The following is a 14512-nucleotide window of genomic DNA, read 5'->3' on the forward strand; positions in this document are numbered from 1 at the left end:
CATTGAGACAGAAAGTTTGAATCGAGAATGAGATAGGCGTTGATTGGCTAAGAGAACGGCAGTTATCCAATATTTCCATATTTAGCAGCAAAGGTCACGGGTCAATGCGTAATAGTGCGTTTACACACGCTTTCAACGGTGTTGTTGTTATTGTTGATCCTTTTATCGTGTTACGACAGTTATTTTAAGTAATTAACAGGTATGTATGCACTTTCCTATTGACGTTGACTCCCTTGATCTTAGTGGGTACAAAATTATTCCTGTACACTAACTTACATTTACACAAACTAAGTGACGGATAGGTGTGTCGTCGTTTTCAGTTTGCACAGTGGCGCGTTGGGCGCGAATCGTTGGAGTGTGTAGTAATTCTAAAAATAGTGTCAACGGTAAACAGAAAAATGACAGTTCTGTGTTACACGATATGGCATGTGTAGGGGAGAGTGTGCGAAAGCGGATCTTTTGCTTGGTTATCTTGTCACTAAGATCAACGGATACACGAATTTCCCTCAGTGAAGCAACCTGTTTTATTTTGGCTTTCGTGATGTACATTTTGATAATCTGCTTGTATGAGTAACATTGAGATGAAACTAGGTCAGCTGTATTAAATATATATCCAGGAGCTGGATGGAAGACTCGACAACAAGGTATCGTATGAAGAAGCACATATAGGCGTGTGGAAAGGTTGCCGTCATGTTGCAACTATTAATTTTTAAAAAGGGTCATAAATAATGCATATGACTTGCCATTGTCGTTAGTTAAAACAGAGACCATATAGGGATGATCCCTGGTTAAAAGCATCAAAGGTCAGTGTCAAGGTCTTTGAAATAAGTCATCACTAGATTCTGGAGAATTTCAGATTTTGGGGATGCATATGTGTTTAGAATAAAACAATAACTATGTGCAAAGCAATAAAAATAAAGTCTTTCATTTACATTTAGATCTACAGTACAACTGCTAATACCTTTATAGCAAACAAAACCTAAGGGCAGTTGTAGTAATTTACTTCATAAAGATTAATAGTACAGATATATTTTACATTAAAAATACTAAACATTTACTTTGTATTACTGATAGATGTCTTTATGTCTACTGCTCTTCAGTTATAAGTCACTGTCATGATTATCAGATTGCAGTGTATCATAATTCACCTAAAGAAATGTTTCAGAGAAAGTTATCAGAAATGATCTTTATTCTTCTTTGATCAGCTGGAAGACAAATATAACTTTACAAACAATTAATACCACAAGCTAAATGTAGCAGGGCGTGGTGTCATCACACAGATGACATCCTTACCTTGACAGCTTGCTGACAGAGTCAGCCTCTTTTGTCATGTGGACAAAGCATCCCACTTCGGATCAGAAGGTCCGTGGTTCAAATCTGAGCATGGGATTCTGAATTTTTATGGCCGCTACATAAACATTGCTTGTTTTAGAAGAAATCAATTTGCAAAGTTCCGTGGCATTCATTGTATCAGCTCATGTGGCATGTTATGCTTATTTTCTCAAAATCAATAAAGATATAGCAGTAGTGGTGAGGTGTATGTGGAGATATGTTGTTTGACATCTAGGAGTCAGTCATTAATAGAACCATTTTCTATCCGCATACAACTAATATTCTGTAGTGAACTGAACTTAGATTACACCAATATCAGACGACAAAACAATACTGAAAGCTCTACATATGAAGAGGTCTGGAAATGATATGTAACTTACATTAACCCCCAAAGTGTTAATCAGAGTGGTATTGTGCAGTGATATTGGTGACACATCCTGCTCTTGGTATAGACTCTGCCTCATCTTTGTTGGGAGTAAACCAACAAACAAATGTATATAAAACAGGCCTTTAGTTTGTCTTGTATAATGTACAGTGGAAACAGAAAGAAAACGGCATCTGTCCAATCCAGTAAGTTGTCAACACTGGTATAAAATCTCAGTCCCCTCCATGGCTTGCACATGTATCGTCAGGACTGCAGCCTGGCACATTGTCTAAACTGGATGATTTCTTCAGTCAGGATGAGTGTCCGTTCAGACAGCTCCCACTGTATGATAATTATTAATTATACTAAAAATAATAAGTTCAAGAATGTTGTGAGAAAAGTCACAAATTTGCCATTAATTCCAGTTGAGAGGACTTGGGTACACACACTTTTGTTTGAATTTTCATGATCCATAAAACATCATCCTCAATATCTCGAGGGGGTATGTTCAGATAAATCTCCACTTTACCCTGGATTCATCTTTTATCCAATCAGGTGTCTATGCTGAGAAGTTGAGTATACTAATCACAACTCACTTTAGCTTCTTAAATTATCAAATGATTATCCTTGGCAACGCAAATCATGCAGAGGTACTCTGAAAGAGATAGGAGGAGTTATTGCATGTACATTTTTAAGTTTTAATTTGTCTGTATGATTTCCCCAAATCTGAATCAAACTGCGAACAAACCTTCACAGCTGTGACCGCTAGTTTTGTTGACACTGGCAAGCTCGGTTGCTACTGTGAGAATGCAGAGCCAGCAAAGGGAGGTAGATACATCCAGGGTATACTGGAGATTTATCAAAACATATCCCTGAAGGTATTGAGGATGTAAAACATAGGATCCATACCCAGGTACTTCTTTATATTGTACTTAGTGTTAAAATAATACCTCTGTTCCTGAGTGATGAAACTTTAGAAAGGTTTGAAATTAACATAACAAGACAAATATATATTCTAGTATGACAAGTGAAAGTATATCAGGTGCGTGGCAAGCCAATTTTTTCGTGTAAGTCCAAGAGGTTGCAAAGCTTTATATTTAGATAGTATTGCTGCAGCGTTTTATGACTGAGTATTCATTTTTGAGAGTCATTTTCAATATTGGGAAGTCATGACCAGCTTTCAGCTGATGACAATGAAAACTTTAGTGCAATGTTTATTTTGTTTTTATCAAAATGCAAGAGTTTTGCAAAGATTTTGTTGATCTGTGTTGCATTGCCTTTTATATGTTAGTTAATAAATAGTGTATGTTTTAATGTTCAATTAAGTCATAACAAAGTGCACCATCCTAAACAAATAATCGCCCTTCTGTTTCATTCACTCTGATGGACAGTTATTAACCTGAATTGAAAGAAATATCTAAATTAATGAAGACCTCATGAAAACTATCAATGTTTGCTTATAAAATATTGATTTTATTTAATTGAATTCTGAGGGTCACTTATAAACCTTGTATCAAGCTTGATGGGTATGATATTTTGAGAGTCTGTGACAAAAATCATTGCAAAAAATATGCAGGAATGATGCATCAATTAAAACGCTGATATTGACTCTTATTGAGGACTTCTCCAACGTTTTTAAACAAAAATCATGTCCTAGCTTTTTCTTATAACGGTATCTACACCTCTGTAGTATGAAGTATGTCCTTCGCAGGTGAGTGTGTGATGCCTATATGTTGAACCATGCCCAGCAGAAGAGTAAGTGTCATACAGAAGTCGGCATCGTCCAGCAGAAGCAGCAGGACAACTGTCATCACATCATCATCATCTCGTGTGACTACTGTGGTGTCATCAAGCAGGACCAGCCCCATCACGAAAAGGGAAATGTAAGTGTTCTGCTGCTATTAGTAACAATGTGAGTTCCTATTTCTTTTGAGAAATATATTATTTTTAGTCCCTGGTGCATACTAAGGAGAAACTGTAGTGTATATTTAATCCAATAATGCTATTAAATGAAACATGGCTTAAAGCTTGTCAAGGCTAGGCTATATGTTTTGTTTTGTTTTCAACATACTTAAGTTTAGAGCTTTAGTTGTCATTCCTAGGCTCTTAATTCGAATTTTGTTTGTTAACGTGATGATGAAATATTGATTGGTAATCCAAATGGCATTTGTATGTCAGGTGTTACAAATATCTCCCTTAAAGGTCACATGCAACCGAAAAAACAAACATAATTAAAACACAATTATCACTTACTCATGACTTATAGTATACATTGCCGATTGTAAAAAAACAAATGAACAAAATTATAAGCGTACAATCGCGATTTAAAACTGCATTATTTTGTACTTGGGCTTACTTCCCTCGAAACAAAGTCCTCGGGAGACCGAACACAGTCATAGCGGGTAGTGGTGCATTCAAGTGTAACGACGGCTTCCGATTGGCTGATTCATTTGCTGATACGCTGAGGGCTCATTATGTGTACAGAAAGGTGATCTGTTTGATGGGCATTTTAGTAGGGCGAGTCACAAGAAAATAAGATTCTTTAAGGATAACAATTTCATTTATTGTACTTGATGCGTCGTTTCAGTATGGATTCATATACCGTTGTCAAACAAAACCATGTACACTAGAAGAAGTTGTTATCCATAAAGAATGTATATAGAGATGTTTGGTTTTGTAGATACATGTTCTCTGAATTTGCGTTCAATCCAATCAAAAACCATCTCAGTGGAGATGGTGAACTACTGCATGGCTGGAATCTGTCATTCGTCCAAGTGCAAAGTAGGACTTGAAACTGACAAGAGTTTGCACCATTTTCCGTCAGATGCAGTCATCTGAGAAAAATGGATATAGTTTGTTTGCAACCCACAGACATAAAAACATGTCGTGTACATGTGTATGTATGTTGCCTAATTACATAATGTGGGACAGGACTTGGGTGCATGAGTCATAAAACAATTTATTTGGTTTATGGCGTATAGCCTGATCGTTGTTAAGTTCAAATTGCATGTGGTGAATGATTGAAGCTGTGTATTGCATATTGTCTTAAGCAGACAGGTTGGCAGACATATAGGTGTCAATAAACCAGACATTGAGCTTTCTCTGTGACAGAAGCTGCTTTCCACATCAACAAGTTTTTTTATGTAACAAGTTGATTGTTTCCTTGTTTGTGTACACAACCAAGATTAGACGACTGCTCACGACCTCATACTCCAGGCATGCATACTGTTCAAGCTCCACTGACCTATAGCACAGCTGTTGAAACCATTTTTACCCCCAGTGCTGGGGGAAATTTAGTGAATCGTTTGAACTCCGATTTTGTGGGCTTTTTTCTCATCACATTTTTTTTCAAGTTTATAGGTTGAATTGGCATTTTTGATGATTTGTTTCGGTAAGTGCACACCGAAAGTTATCAGAATCTGCGAAGTTGTGTTTTACGTTGCATGTGACCTTTAACTCTTTAGGTCAGATAAGTTCAAATTTGTTTGGCTTGAATTATAACATTTTGGATATACATCTATTGATTTATAATAAGATGTGTAACTGAGTTTTTCAGTAAATGGTTTGTGATCCATTTGGAAAATATTTTTCTTATCCTATACAATCTCTTACACAGAAATATGTGAAATAGATGGAACATGTTTAATCCTAAATAATTAACGAAACTTGTGCATGTGTGTTTTTAAGTGATGAGATGCATGTTTTTTGATGATGCAGCACACCAGTGAAAAGTCGGCTGTCATCAGGGTCGCCACTGACTCCAGGATGGGTGTCAGGCCGTTTGGCTGTCTTTGAATCACCTAAGTCAGCATCACCTTCACCTAAAAGGCCAGGAACACGCAGGTTAGAAATTGTGAAAAACTGAAGAAAAACAATTTTCCACAAATGTCTTTGTAGGGTAAAACTTGTTAATACCTAGTTATGATTAAATTTGAAATTGTTCATGTTGATCAATATTTAATAGTTGAATATTTGTCTGCATCTGCATTTACTGATCTGCAAATTTTCTGTGCCAGGTCATCTGTGTACACTAAGAAAACTGTTGTGTCCAAGATTCCTCAGAGGTCCTCCAAGGCTGTGAAGGGAAGCAATGTCTTCAAGATGCCCACTGTCTTCTCCCCACCTGGCGTAAAGACAAGAAGTAGACGGTCTTCCATATTTGCTGGACCAGCTAAGAAGTCCCCCTTGCAGTCTGCGTCTCTGTCAGTCCGTGAAATGGTGGAAATTGTTAGATCTACCTCAGTGGAAGAAGAAGAAACTGAATCACCAGCATCCAAACGGAGGATTCTGAAAGCTCATAGGGCTTCATCTACAGCAACTAAAAGCATGTCCTCTAGAACATCTTCAGACTCTAAAAATGATGTTTCAATTTCATCTTCACGTTCCAGTCGTTCTAAAAAATCCAGCAGAAAGTCTCAGTCTCCGAGTAAATCTCCATCAAGATCTAAAAAGAGGGAAAGTAAATCACCGGCACCTAAAGCGAAGACAACACCACAGAGAAGTTCAAGTAATTCTCGGAAACAATCCACAAGATCTTCAAAGAAACGTTCACGAGATAAACAAGAAGTGGAAGATGACATGGAAGTTTCATTTCAGGTTTTGACACCCATCCCATCACCTGCCCAGAAACGGAGACGTGTGGCAGTCAGTTCATCCAAAAAAGCAGGCAGTAAATCAAATTCAAAATCTCGACAGTCTCAGAGTCCCAAGAAAAGACAGTCTGCATCAGCATCATCTTTGAAAACATCTTCAGCATCCAAGAGGTCAACTTCCAAGAGATTACTGGTACGGGTAAATAGATTGAAAAGCCCTGGATCACCCGATGCTCCAGTTTCAGGCGGCAAAATGTCTGTGAAGAAAAGTGCATCTTCTAATCCATCCACTCCACGCCGACTTGAAGTAAGTCTTGATGACATGAGCACCTCCCAATTATTAGCTGCATCAACAGCAAGGTCCAGTAGCAAGAAAGCAGGTAGCTCAAAGAAAGCAACATCTTTGTCAGCATCTAAGAATACACCCAAGTCCTCATCAAAGAGTAAGTCAAAGAAGAAGAAAAAGAGCTCTACTGGATCATCAAGCTCAATGAAATCTTCCACGACAAGGTCAAAGAAATCTGAAGACTTCAAGAGTGACCTCAATGGTTCCGATATATCTGTCACAAGTCTTGCATCAACTGAAAATGAAACACCAGTTACACCACCTAGAAAATCTTTGGTCAGATCTAGAAGCAAATCTCAATCCTCTATTAAGACTCCTAGGTCAAGTTCTAAGCAGAATGCCTCTAGTAAGAAATCATCAAGGTCATCTAGCAAATTCACGCCAGTTAAATTTCAGAAGACACCTTCAACCCCAAAATCTAGTTCCAAGAAGAAATCCTCCACAAAGAGATCTGTCAAATCTTCCTCCAGGTTAACCAATGTGAGTTCCTCAAAAGCCAGAAAAGCCCTTGAAATCACAAGTTCATCTTTCTTGTCCAAAGAAGTTAAGACAGATTCTTCACTTGGCCCGAGAACACCAAACTCTGTAAACAGAAAATCTGTGTCTCAATCTTCTCTTAGTTCAGCTAAACGATCATCCACTGGCTCTCGACAGCAGTCATCGTCATCAGTCAAATCTGGACAGAAGAGAAGGTCTGTAGCATCACCCTTGACCCCAAGTATAAAACTGTCTACAATCTCCTTCAGCTCACACAGTAAGAGTAAAGTTTCACCCAGACACTTGCTTCAGAACACATCCAGGTCTTCTTTAGAAGCAACATCATCAAAAAGATCAGTTGGAACACCACAATCACTCACTAGTTCAAAATCAGGAAGCAGGTCTGCAAAGAAATCTGTTGAATCAGTCATGTCTACATACAGATCCACTGAAGGCTTTTTGCCTGTAGCATCTGTTAAGAAACGCAAGACTGCTCTTACCCCATTTTATGAAAGCCTTACAGCTAAGAGACGGCGTATAAATGACAGTACTGACATGGTTGACAGTCCGCTGGTTTCAAGCACACCTGTAGGTAGACTGTCAGTGAAATCCAATCTAAGGTCTTCCTTTGGAAGTGCTGTCCTATCAAGCAGGCAGAACATTTCCAGAACATCATATAAGTACTCAAGCACAAGGGATGGATCTGAAAATGAGAACAGCTTCTTGGATGGCTCCTACACGTCAGGAAGGTACAGCTACTCCAGGAATGGAGAAGATGATAAAGATTATGAGGATGATGAAATGGTTGGGGAGGAGTACAGCACTAGGTATGTATCATCAAGTGGGGACATGGAGGTCACAACTACCAAGTCCAAGTCATGGTGCTCTGTCATGTGAATCTAGGTCACAAGTACCACGTCCCAAGTCGTGATTCTCTGTCATGTGAATCTAGTGATGTCATAAAGGGCTGCATATCACCTAGCATTTCTCCATGGCATGCAACACTAGTCTTGTTTGGGACTCTGTTTATCATTTCTAGTGATCCTGGTGTTTTGTATTCAGTTATAACCATCAGTAGAATAGATCCTGCTTCTATATTTATCTAATGGTGTTTGTATATAACCATGTCCATGTGAGTTTACTTTCAACATATTCCTCTACTGATGACAAAGAAATATTAGGAGAAACTTGGTCATGGTATGTATTCTCCAGTTTAGATGTAAAACCTGTATGGACATTCTGTCAGTGGAAAGTAATCCAGTTTACGGTAGAAGTTAATAGTCGTTTGGACATTAGCCTCTGTGTGAGATTGAGAGCGTTTCATCAGTGCAATAGCAGAACTACAGTCTGTTTGTCCAAGGCAGTTCTGTAGACAGAGGCCTAAGACTTCAGGAATTCAGACAGAAATCTAACATGCCCAGACTCAAGGCAGAGGCCTAACTCCCTTCAGGCACAGACCTAAAACAGCCAGAGGCCTAAGACTTCAGGAATCCAGACGGAGGCCCAGATTTCAGGAAAACAGGTAGAGGCCTAAAACCTCAGGAATCCAGGCAGAGGGCTAAAGCTTCTCAACTCCAGGCAGAAGTTTTACGTTTTCTTATGAACCAGGTTCCCAGCAATGTCTAGTCTGTGTCCATCAAAATATCACAATAGCAGGATATTAATGTACTCAACAGGTGGTCTAATATTAGTAATACCCTGTATCTAATGTACAGACCAGTGCCAGTTATATTGGGCCATTTGATGCAATTTCCATAGACTTGCATGTTATTTCAGTGTAGCATAAATAACTTCATGAAGTGAGTTTAGGATGGATCTTTGTAAAATTTTACAGGCAAATGTGAAATCATTTCTGCTCTCATAGTTTCAGGTCAATTTTTCTGGCCACTATTCAACCAATGACATTGCATTTATCAACATATGTGTGGTTCAGCAATGCACAATCCCATAGGCAGCCATGTTAAAGGAGTTCTCGGAACTGTACATATGTTGATTAAATTGTGATTCGATAAATAAGCAACGGAATATTAAACAGAAATAATGTGATAGTAGGTAAGATGATTCTTCACAAATATGCAAAATTTGACATGGATCATGCTAAATTATATTCATGAAAATTATTCATGCTACACTAAATTAACATGTAAGTCTGTGGAAATAACATCATGTGGCCCAATATAACTGGTACAAGTCAGTAGCTGCATACATCTATACAGATAGCTGTCATTGTGTATACAAGTAACTATCGATGCATTTGATCTCACTCCTGGGCTAGTTGAATATTGTTCTTATCATTACAAAGATCAATGGCTTTAGACATTAATAGCATTTACAAACATTCCTGTATTGTACCTACTGGTTTTCTGACATCATTTGTGTAAATGAAAAATTGGTCAATCTAAGCAAGACAAGAGTAGGAACTTTTCCCATGTCGTCCCAGTATATTCTCTGATGAATATCCCTTGAGATTCAAATTGTGGTTGACTCAAATCTTGTTAAATTTATAACACATTGTTGCCTTTTCTGAAGCACTAAGAGTGCTTACACTGTATATAGCATTTTATACAGGCATGTGGTCTCCATATTGTAATATAGTAGTTCAATTTTATGTTGTATTCATAGTATCTTGTCATAGAAAAATAATTATTTTCTCATATGTCTTATGTCCTTTCATATTCTTTCCTCATTAAACGAGTCTGTTTGATTTAACACATAACGTATTTATTAGACAAACAACTTTTATATAATATATTTTTCTGCATTTGTTTCAGATTGAGATTTTGTCAGTGCTATTCATTATTCATTAATATATTTAGTCATTTCAAACATTGTTTATTATATTAGAGAAGTGGCATACTTCATAACTTAAAGACCTTCACTGCTTAACGTCTGTAATGAATTCCTGAGTGACAAAAATATCATGGCTTCACCATAAATACAGATATAGAGAAAGAGTTTGATTGCACCTGGACAGCTAGTACCAGTTGGGTTTGTGTATCAAAGGTTTATTCTTTAGTGAACAGTAATAATAAAAGATAGTACAGCTACCTATGACCGATACCAGGTAGTTCTTAAGGAGGGAGATGCTTGGTCTGTGCAGGTGAAGGTAAATATTGTAAGTTAATGTTCAGAACAGACTTTATATATCATAGTTTTTGTAACCCAAGTTGACAGCAACTTAGCAATATAATCACAGTGTCACATTCAACGCTAATAATCACTGTGACTGTACGATTGGGTTGTTTGTCTTTAGTCCCAATATGTGGTGAATAGAAATGTCTCCTAAAATGTCACTAACCATTATCATTTTGTTACTGAATGAAAGTCCCATTAACTGCTGCTTCTGTCCAGCTGAGAGACAGGTTGTTATGTAGATAATACTAGTAGCTTTTGCCTGTGTAGTTATCTCCATCTACTCAAGTAGGTATTAGTGTAGGCAACTGGTTTGTTGGTGTTTGGGGTTTTCTTATGGCTGAGTTTGTTGTGTGATGAAAAGAGGTTTGAAGATAAGCTCTTCAAAAGGCAGCTTGTGGATAATCACCTTAGGTAGTCTGTGACTGATGTGTAGCAGGGATAGACTTCCAACCCCAGCCTGCCTCCTTCCTGGCATCCTGAGGGTCGGAAATGCTAAAACTTTTAGTATGTGTTTACATGTTATTAAGTAGGCTTCTTCCAGGTTATGTTTTCATCACTAATGTCAGTATCTCATGAACACTGCATCCTTCATAGAAGTGTTATGAACATGGGATCTGTGACTTGAAATGTTTAAATGAATCAGTTGTCATTGGTTTATTCTGCAAAATATCTTTTAAGAATCTGCTGTTTAAAATTATGTACACCATGGTTTTTGTAGCTTTTAATATACAAAGCATGTTGCGACTATCTGGTAGCGTCCCTGATTGTTTCATTGTATTATTACACCTGATAGCACAAATGTGTCTTGGTAGGTGTTGCCTCTGGCTATATGTTACATTGTGATTAAATGCTCAGGGCATCAGATTCTGTTGTTGATTTCACCCTTGATCAGCTATGTTACTATGTGTTTATTGCAGCATTGCTTGATCCCTTGCTGAGAGGACTTTGTGAAATACCTTTAACTTCCCTAACCTTTGTTGATGTGCATGCTCTGGAACAAGTTACACCCTTTAACTCATGGGCTGTACATTTCAGATTGGATGTCTGTTTCAACTGATGGTTTTCATTGCTTTAGACAGATTATCATCACATGTGGCCTTAAATGACAACTAAATTTCACTAAGTTGCAGGTTTAGAATGGACAAGAAAAAGCATGCATCAGATTTATCCCCAAACACAGTGTGATTTTTATTTTATTACTTTCATTTATTTGTTTTTTCATTGGCATCTCTTGTACAGAACTTTGTTTGAAATGTTTATTGAGAGAGGAGTTTGGCAATTTAGTATACCAGATGTGGATGTAGGATTTTGCAGCCTTCCTGTCCTCCCGTCAGGATCCATCCCTGTATAAACCTTTCAGGGCCAGCTTTCATGGAGCTCATATTGCAGACTTGCATTGCAGACGAGATAGCAGACATATCATATGCTATTTACACATGTATTTGAATGCTAAATGCAAAAGTAGTTGAAGAAATCAATATGTACTGTGTAGAAACAGATTGGTGTTTTTTCAGTTAGTCTGGGATTAACCGCAAGTCACAAGTCTGACTGAAAGCCTGGTACAAAGAAGGATAGAATGAAAGTAGGTATATGTACTTTAATAGTCATTTGTAATGGCTGCTGATTAATAAACTGTACTAAGAAAACCTTGTTACACTTTCCTCTGGAACTAATGCCAAATTGCAAACCAGATTTTATGTCCCTTTGGTATATCAGAAATTAGTTAAACCAACATACCATAACATGGCAAGTGGCTTTCATCAAGTTCCTGTCATCATTGTGTCAGGGTGGTGAGGTGTTTATTTTGTTTGGAGTGTTTGTTCATCACACCATAAGCCCGGGTTCCATTTCCCATATGGGTACAATGTGTGAAACCTATTTCTGGTGCCAGGATATTGTTGGAATATTGCTAAAACTGGCATAAAACCATTCTCACTCATTTCATTTATCATGTTTATGAAGTATCTTCTTGCTCTCATGTTACATGTGTGTTCCTACTCAACATGGCATAAGTTAGACTCAGGGGACAGGCGAATCTGTCATTGAAACCCTGCCCTCTCCACTTTACAGTAATCTTCCGCTTAGAATAATCACCCTCCCTGCTGTATGTGTATCATTGTTTTTATTTATTTAACACTGCCAGACAACTGCCTAGCTATGCTGATATGTTATTGTAATTGTGCTTATGTAGTGAAGACAGACTGAACTTTTGTAATGCTTATCTGAAAAGAAACTGAGCATTTGTTATGCATTTTTAAAAACATGATTGAACATTGGTTGTAAACATTTCTTACGCTTATTTGTGATAAATGCCAGAATGGTGTTCACATCAAAGGGTATAAATCCTGTGAGATTAATAGTTTAGAACATGGGTGTGGATAGGTTTGATCATGTAAAGCATTTGTCCGAGATGTAAATCTTTGTGGTGTAAACTAGCACTTTGAAGAGGTAGTAACCAGGCTTTTCTCTGGTGATAGGCAATTTGAGCAATGAAAGTTTTAACATGTTTGTAAGGGTTAGATTTTAGCACACATGTATTTGATTTGAAAATATTGACATTGAGTTATATTCAGTTCTTTGTTAAATGTGGACTGATAATTTCTTGATGTCCCAGAAGTGCTTGAACCTTTTAAGACAGCAGAGATTCTGTATTATGTTACAGTCGGCTTTACTTATAGATTTCTGTGAATTTTTGTAACAAGGTTTTCAGACAGTTTAGAAGATTTGAGCTATTTTTCTGTGTTGCATTGACTGTCCAATGAACTAATTTCAAGATTACGAACACCTGGGGAAATGTTTTAGCTCTTTGAATATTGCCTTATGTACCAGCAAATGCTTTGATACATGTATCAACATGTTGTAACAGTTTTGATGGGTGTGTTGTGAACGATAGGCATCTAATTCATAGCAAACTGAAGTTTTAGAATGGTGGTAGCTATTACCATGATGCCAACCTCTGTGATTTCGTCATAGTTGCTATGAATTTTAGCATTATACAGCTGAAGTAGAAATACCATGAAGTTTGCAGACAGTTCATTTTGTTTTGGATATATAGGCAAAAACATATATTATTGTTGATTAAATACATCAAAAAGAGACAACAAAATTTGCAAGAATAATTGAATTGCTGATAATTTGAAAATGTGCTGTTGGGGGATATGTGAAATTAAAGCTTCACTCTTGATTAGTATCATATTGTCTTTATCAGAATCCATCATCATTTTAAGCATTTAGCTGACAACTCATTTTATGGTCAAACTATTACTTAGATCCTTGAAACTACTATGTGCATCACTCTTGGTTTGGCATCTCTGATGTCATGTTAGACCAAGGGGATATACAAGGTGATGCTATACATACAAGGTGATGCTATATGCATAGGAGCCACATCAAGAATGCTACTGTGAACGTGTTATCATACACACAAGCATGTACAATCGATGATGTTTTGGATGACATAGTGCTGTGTACAGCAGAATGGTTTATGTTCTTGTTATGCAATGAAAGGTGCTATGAACAACACAATCGTTTGTGTCAGGTATATCTGTGCAATGAAATATGCAATGTACATCAAAATGGCTGACATTGTGCAATGGAACATGTTATGCAGAACACAGTGGCTGCTGGTGTTAAATATGCTGTGTGCTAAAATGTGATTGCATTTGATATTATGTAACGAGACCCAAAAGGTCTTGTCATGCATTTAAACATGCCATGTACAACAGAAGTTTTGAGACAGTTCTTATGAAATGAAACATGCCATGTACAACAGAATGGTTCAGACAGTTCTTTTTATGCAATGAAAACGTGCTATGTATAACAGTATGGTTGTCAATCAGGACTCTTGTTATGTGTTGTTGTGTTGTCTATTTCGGAAAACAATTTGTTCATGTTATCCTTTTCTTTCTAGGATTCTTTTAGATAAAGGTTTATTTGATGCAGAAGTAAATTCCATCCAGAAATAAATGTTACTCTAAGCACACGGCAGATCTTTTGTATTTCTTTGTGTCCATTCACTTGAGAAAGTATTTTACAGGACTCTCATTCTGATTGTCCCTTAGCATATAGACCACCTATATTCTTTAGCATAGAACAGAATGTTAGCTGAAGTCTTGCGGCAATATCACAGGTATGACATTGACAACATACAACTGCAGTTACTGGCAAACAGTCTGCATCTGGGATCCAGTTTCACTCTATAAAAACTCATATATCATAGAAGTTCAACACTTATGGCTAACAATTTAAGATTTTAATATTAAATTC

General features: G+C 37.2%; 1 protein-coding gene across 1 annotated transcript; it reads left to right on the forward strand.

The window, feature by feature from the left end:
- The first annotated feature begins 108 nt into the window (after positions 1-108).
- Positions 109-14228, forward strand: LOC137265649 (uncharacterized). The gene is made up of 5 exons (XM_067801082.1): positions 109-199; positions 3408-3579; positions 5414-5539; positions 5713-8014; positions 8064-14228. Exons 2-4 carry the CDS (start codon positions 3437-3439, stop codon positions 8006-8008), a joined length of 2565 nt encoding a protein of 854 aa, XP_067657183.1. The 5' UTR covers positions 109-199; positions 3408-3436; the 3' UTR covers positions 8009-8014; positions 8064-14228.
- The last annotated feature ends 284 nt before the right edge of the window (positions 14229-14512 follow it).

This window comes from Haliotis asinina, chromosome 15 (genome assembly GCF_037392515.1).
Source record: "Haliotis asinina isolate JCU_RB_2024 chromosome 15, JCU_Hal_asi_v2, whole genome shotgun sequence".
Lineage (NCBI taxonomy): Eukaryota > Metazoa > Mollusca > Gastropoda > Lepetellida > Haliotidae > Haliotis > Haliotis asinina.

Coding starts and splice junctions, on each gene's coding strand:
- LOC137265649 (XM_067801082.1), top strand. CDS start 3,437: ATGCCCAGCAGAAGAGTAAGTGTCATACAGAAGTCGGCATCGTCCAGC. Junction 3,580..5,413: donor CCCATCACGAAAAGGGAAAT/GTAAGTGTTCTG, acceptor TTGATGATGCAG/CACACCAGTGAAAAGTCGGC. Junction 5,540..5,712: donor AAAAGGCCAGGAACACGCAG/GTTAGAAATTGT, acceptor TTTCTGTGCCAG/GTCATCTGTGTACACTAAGA.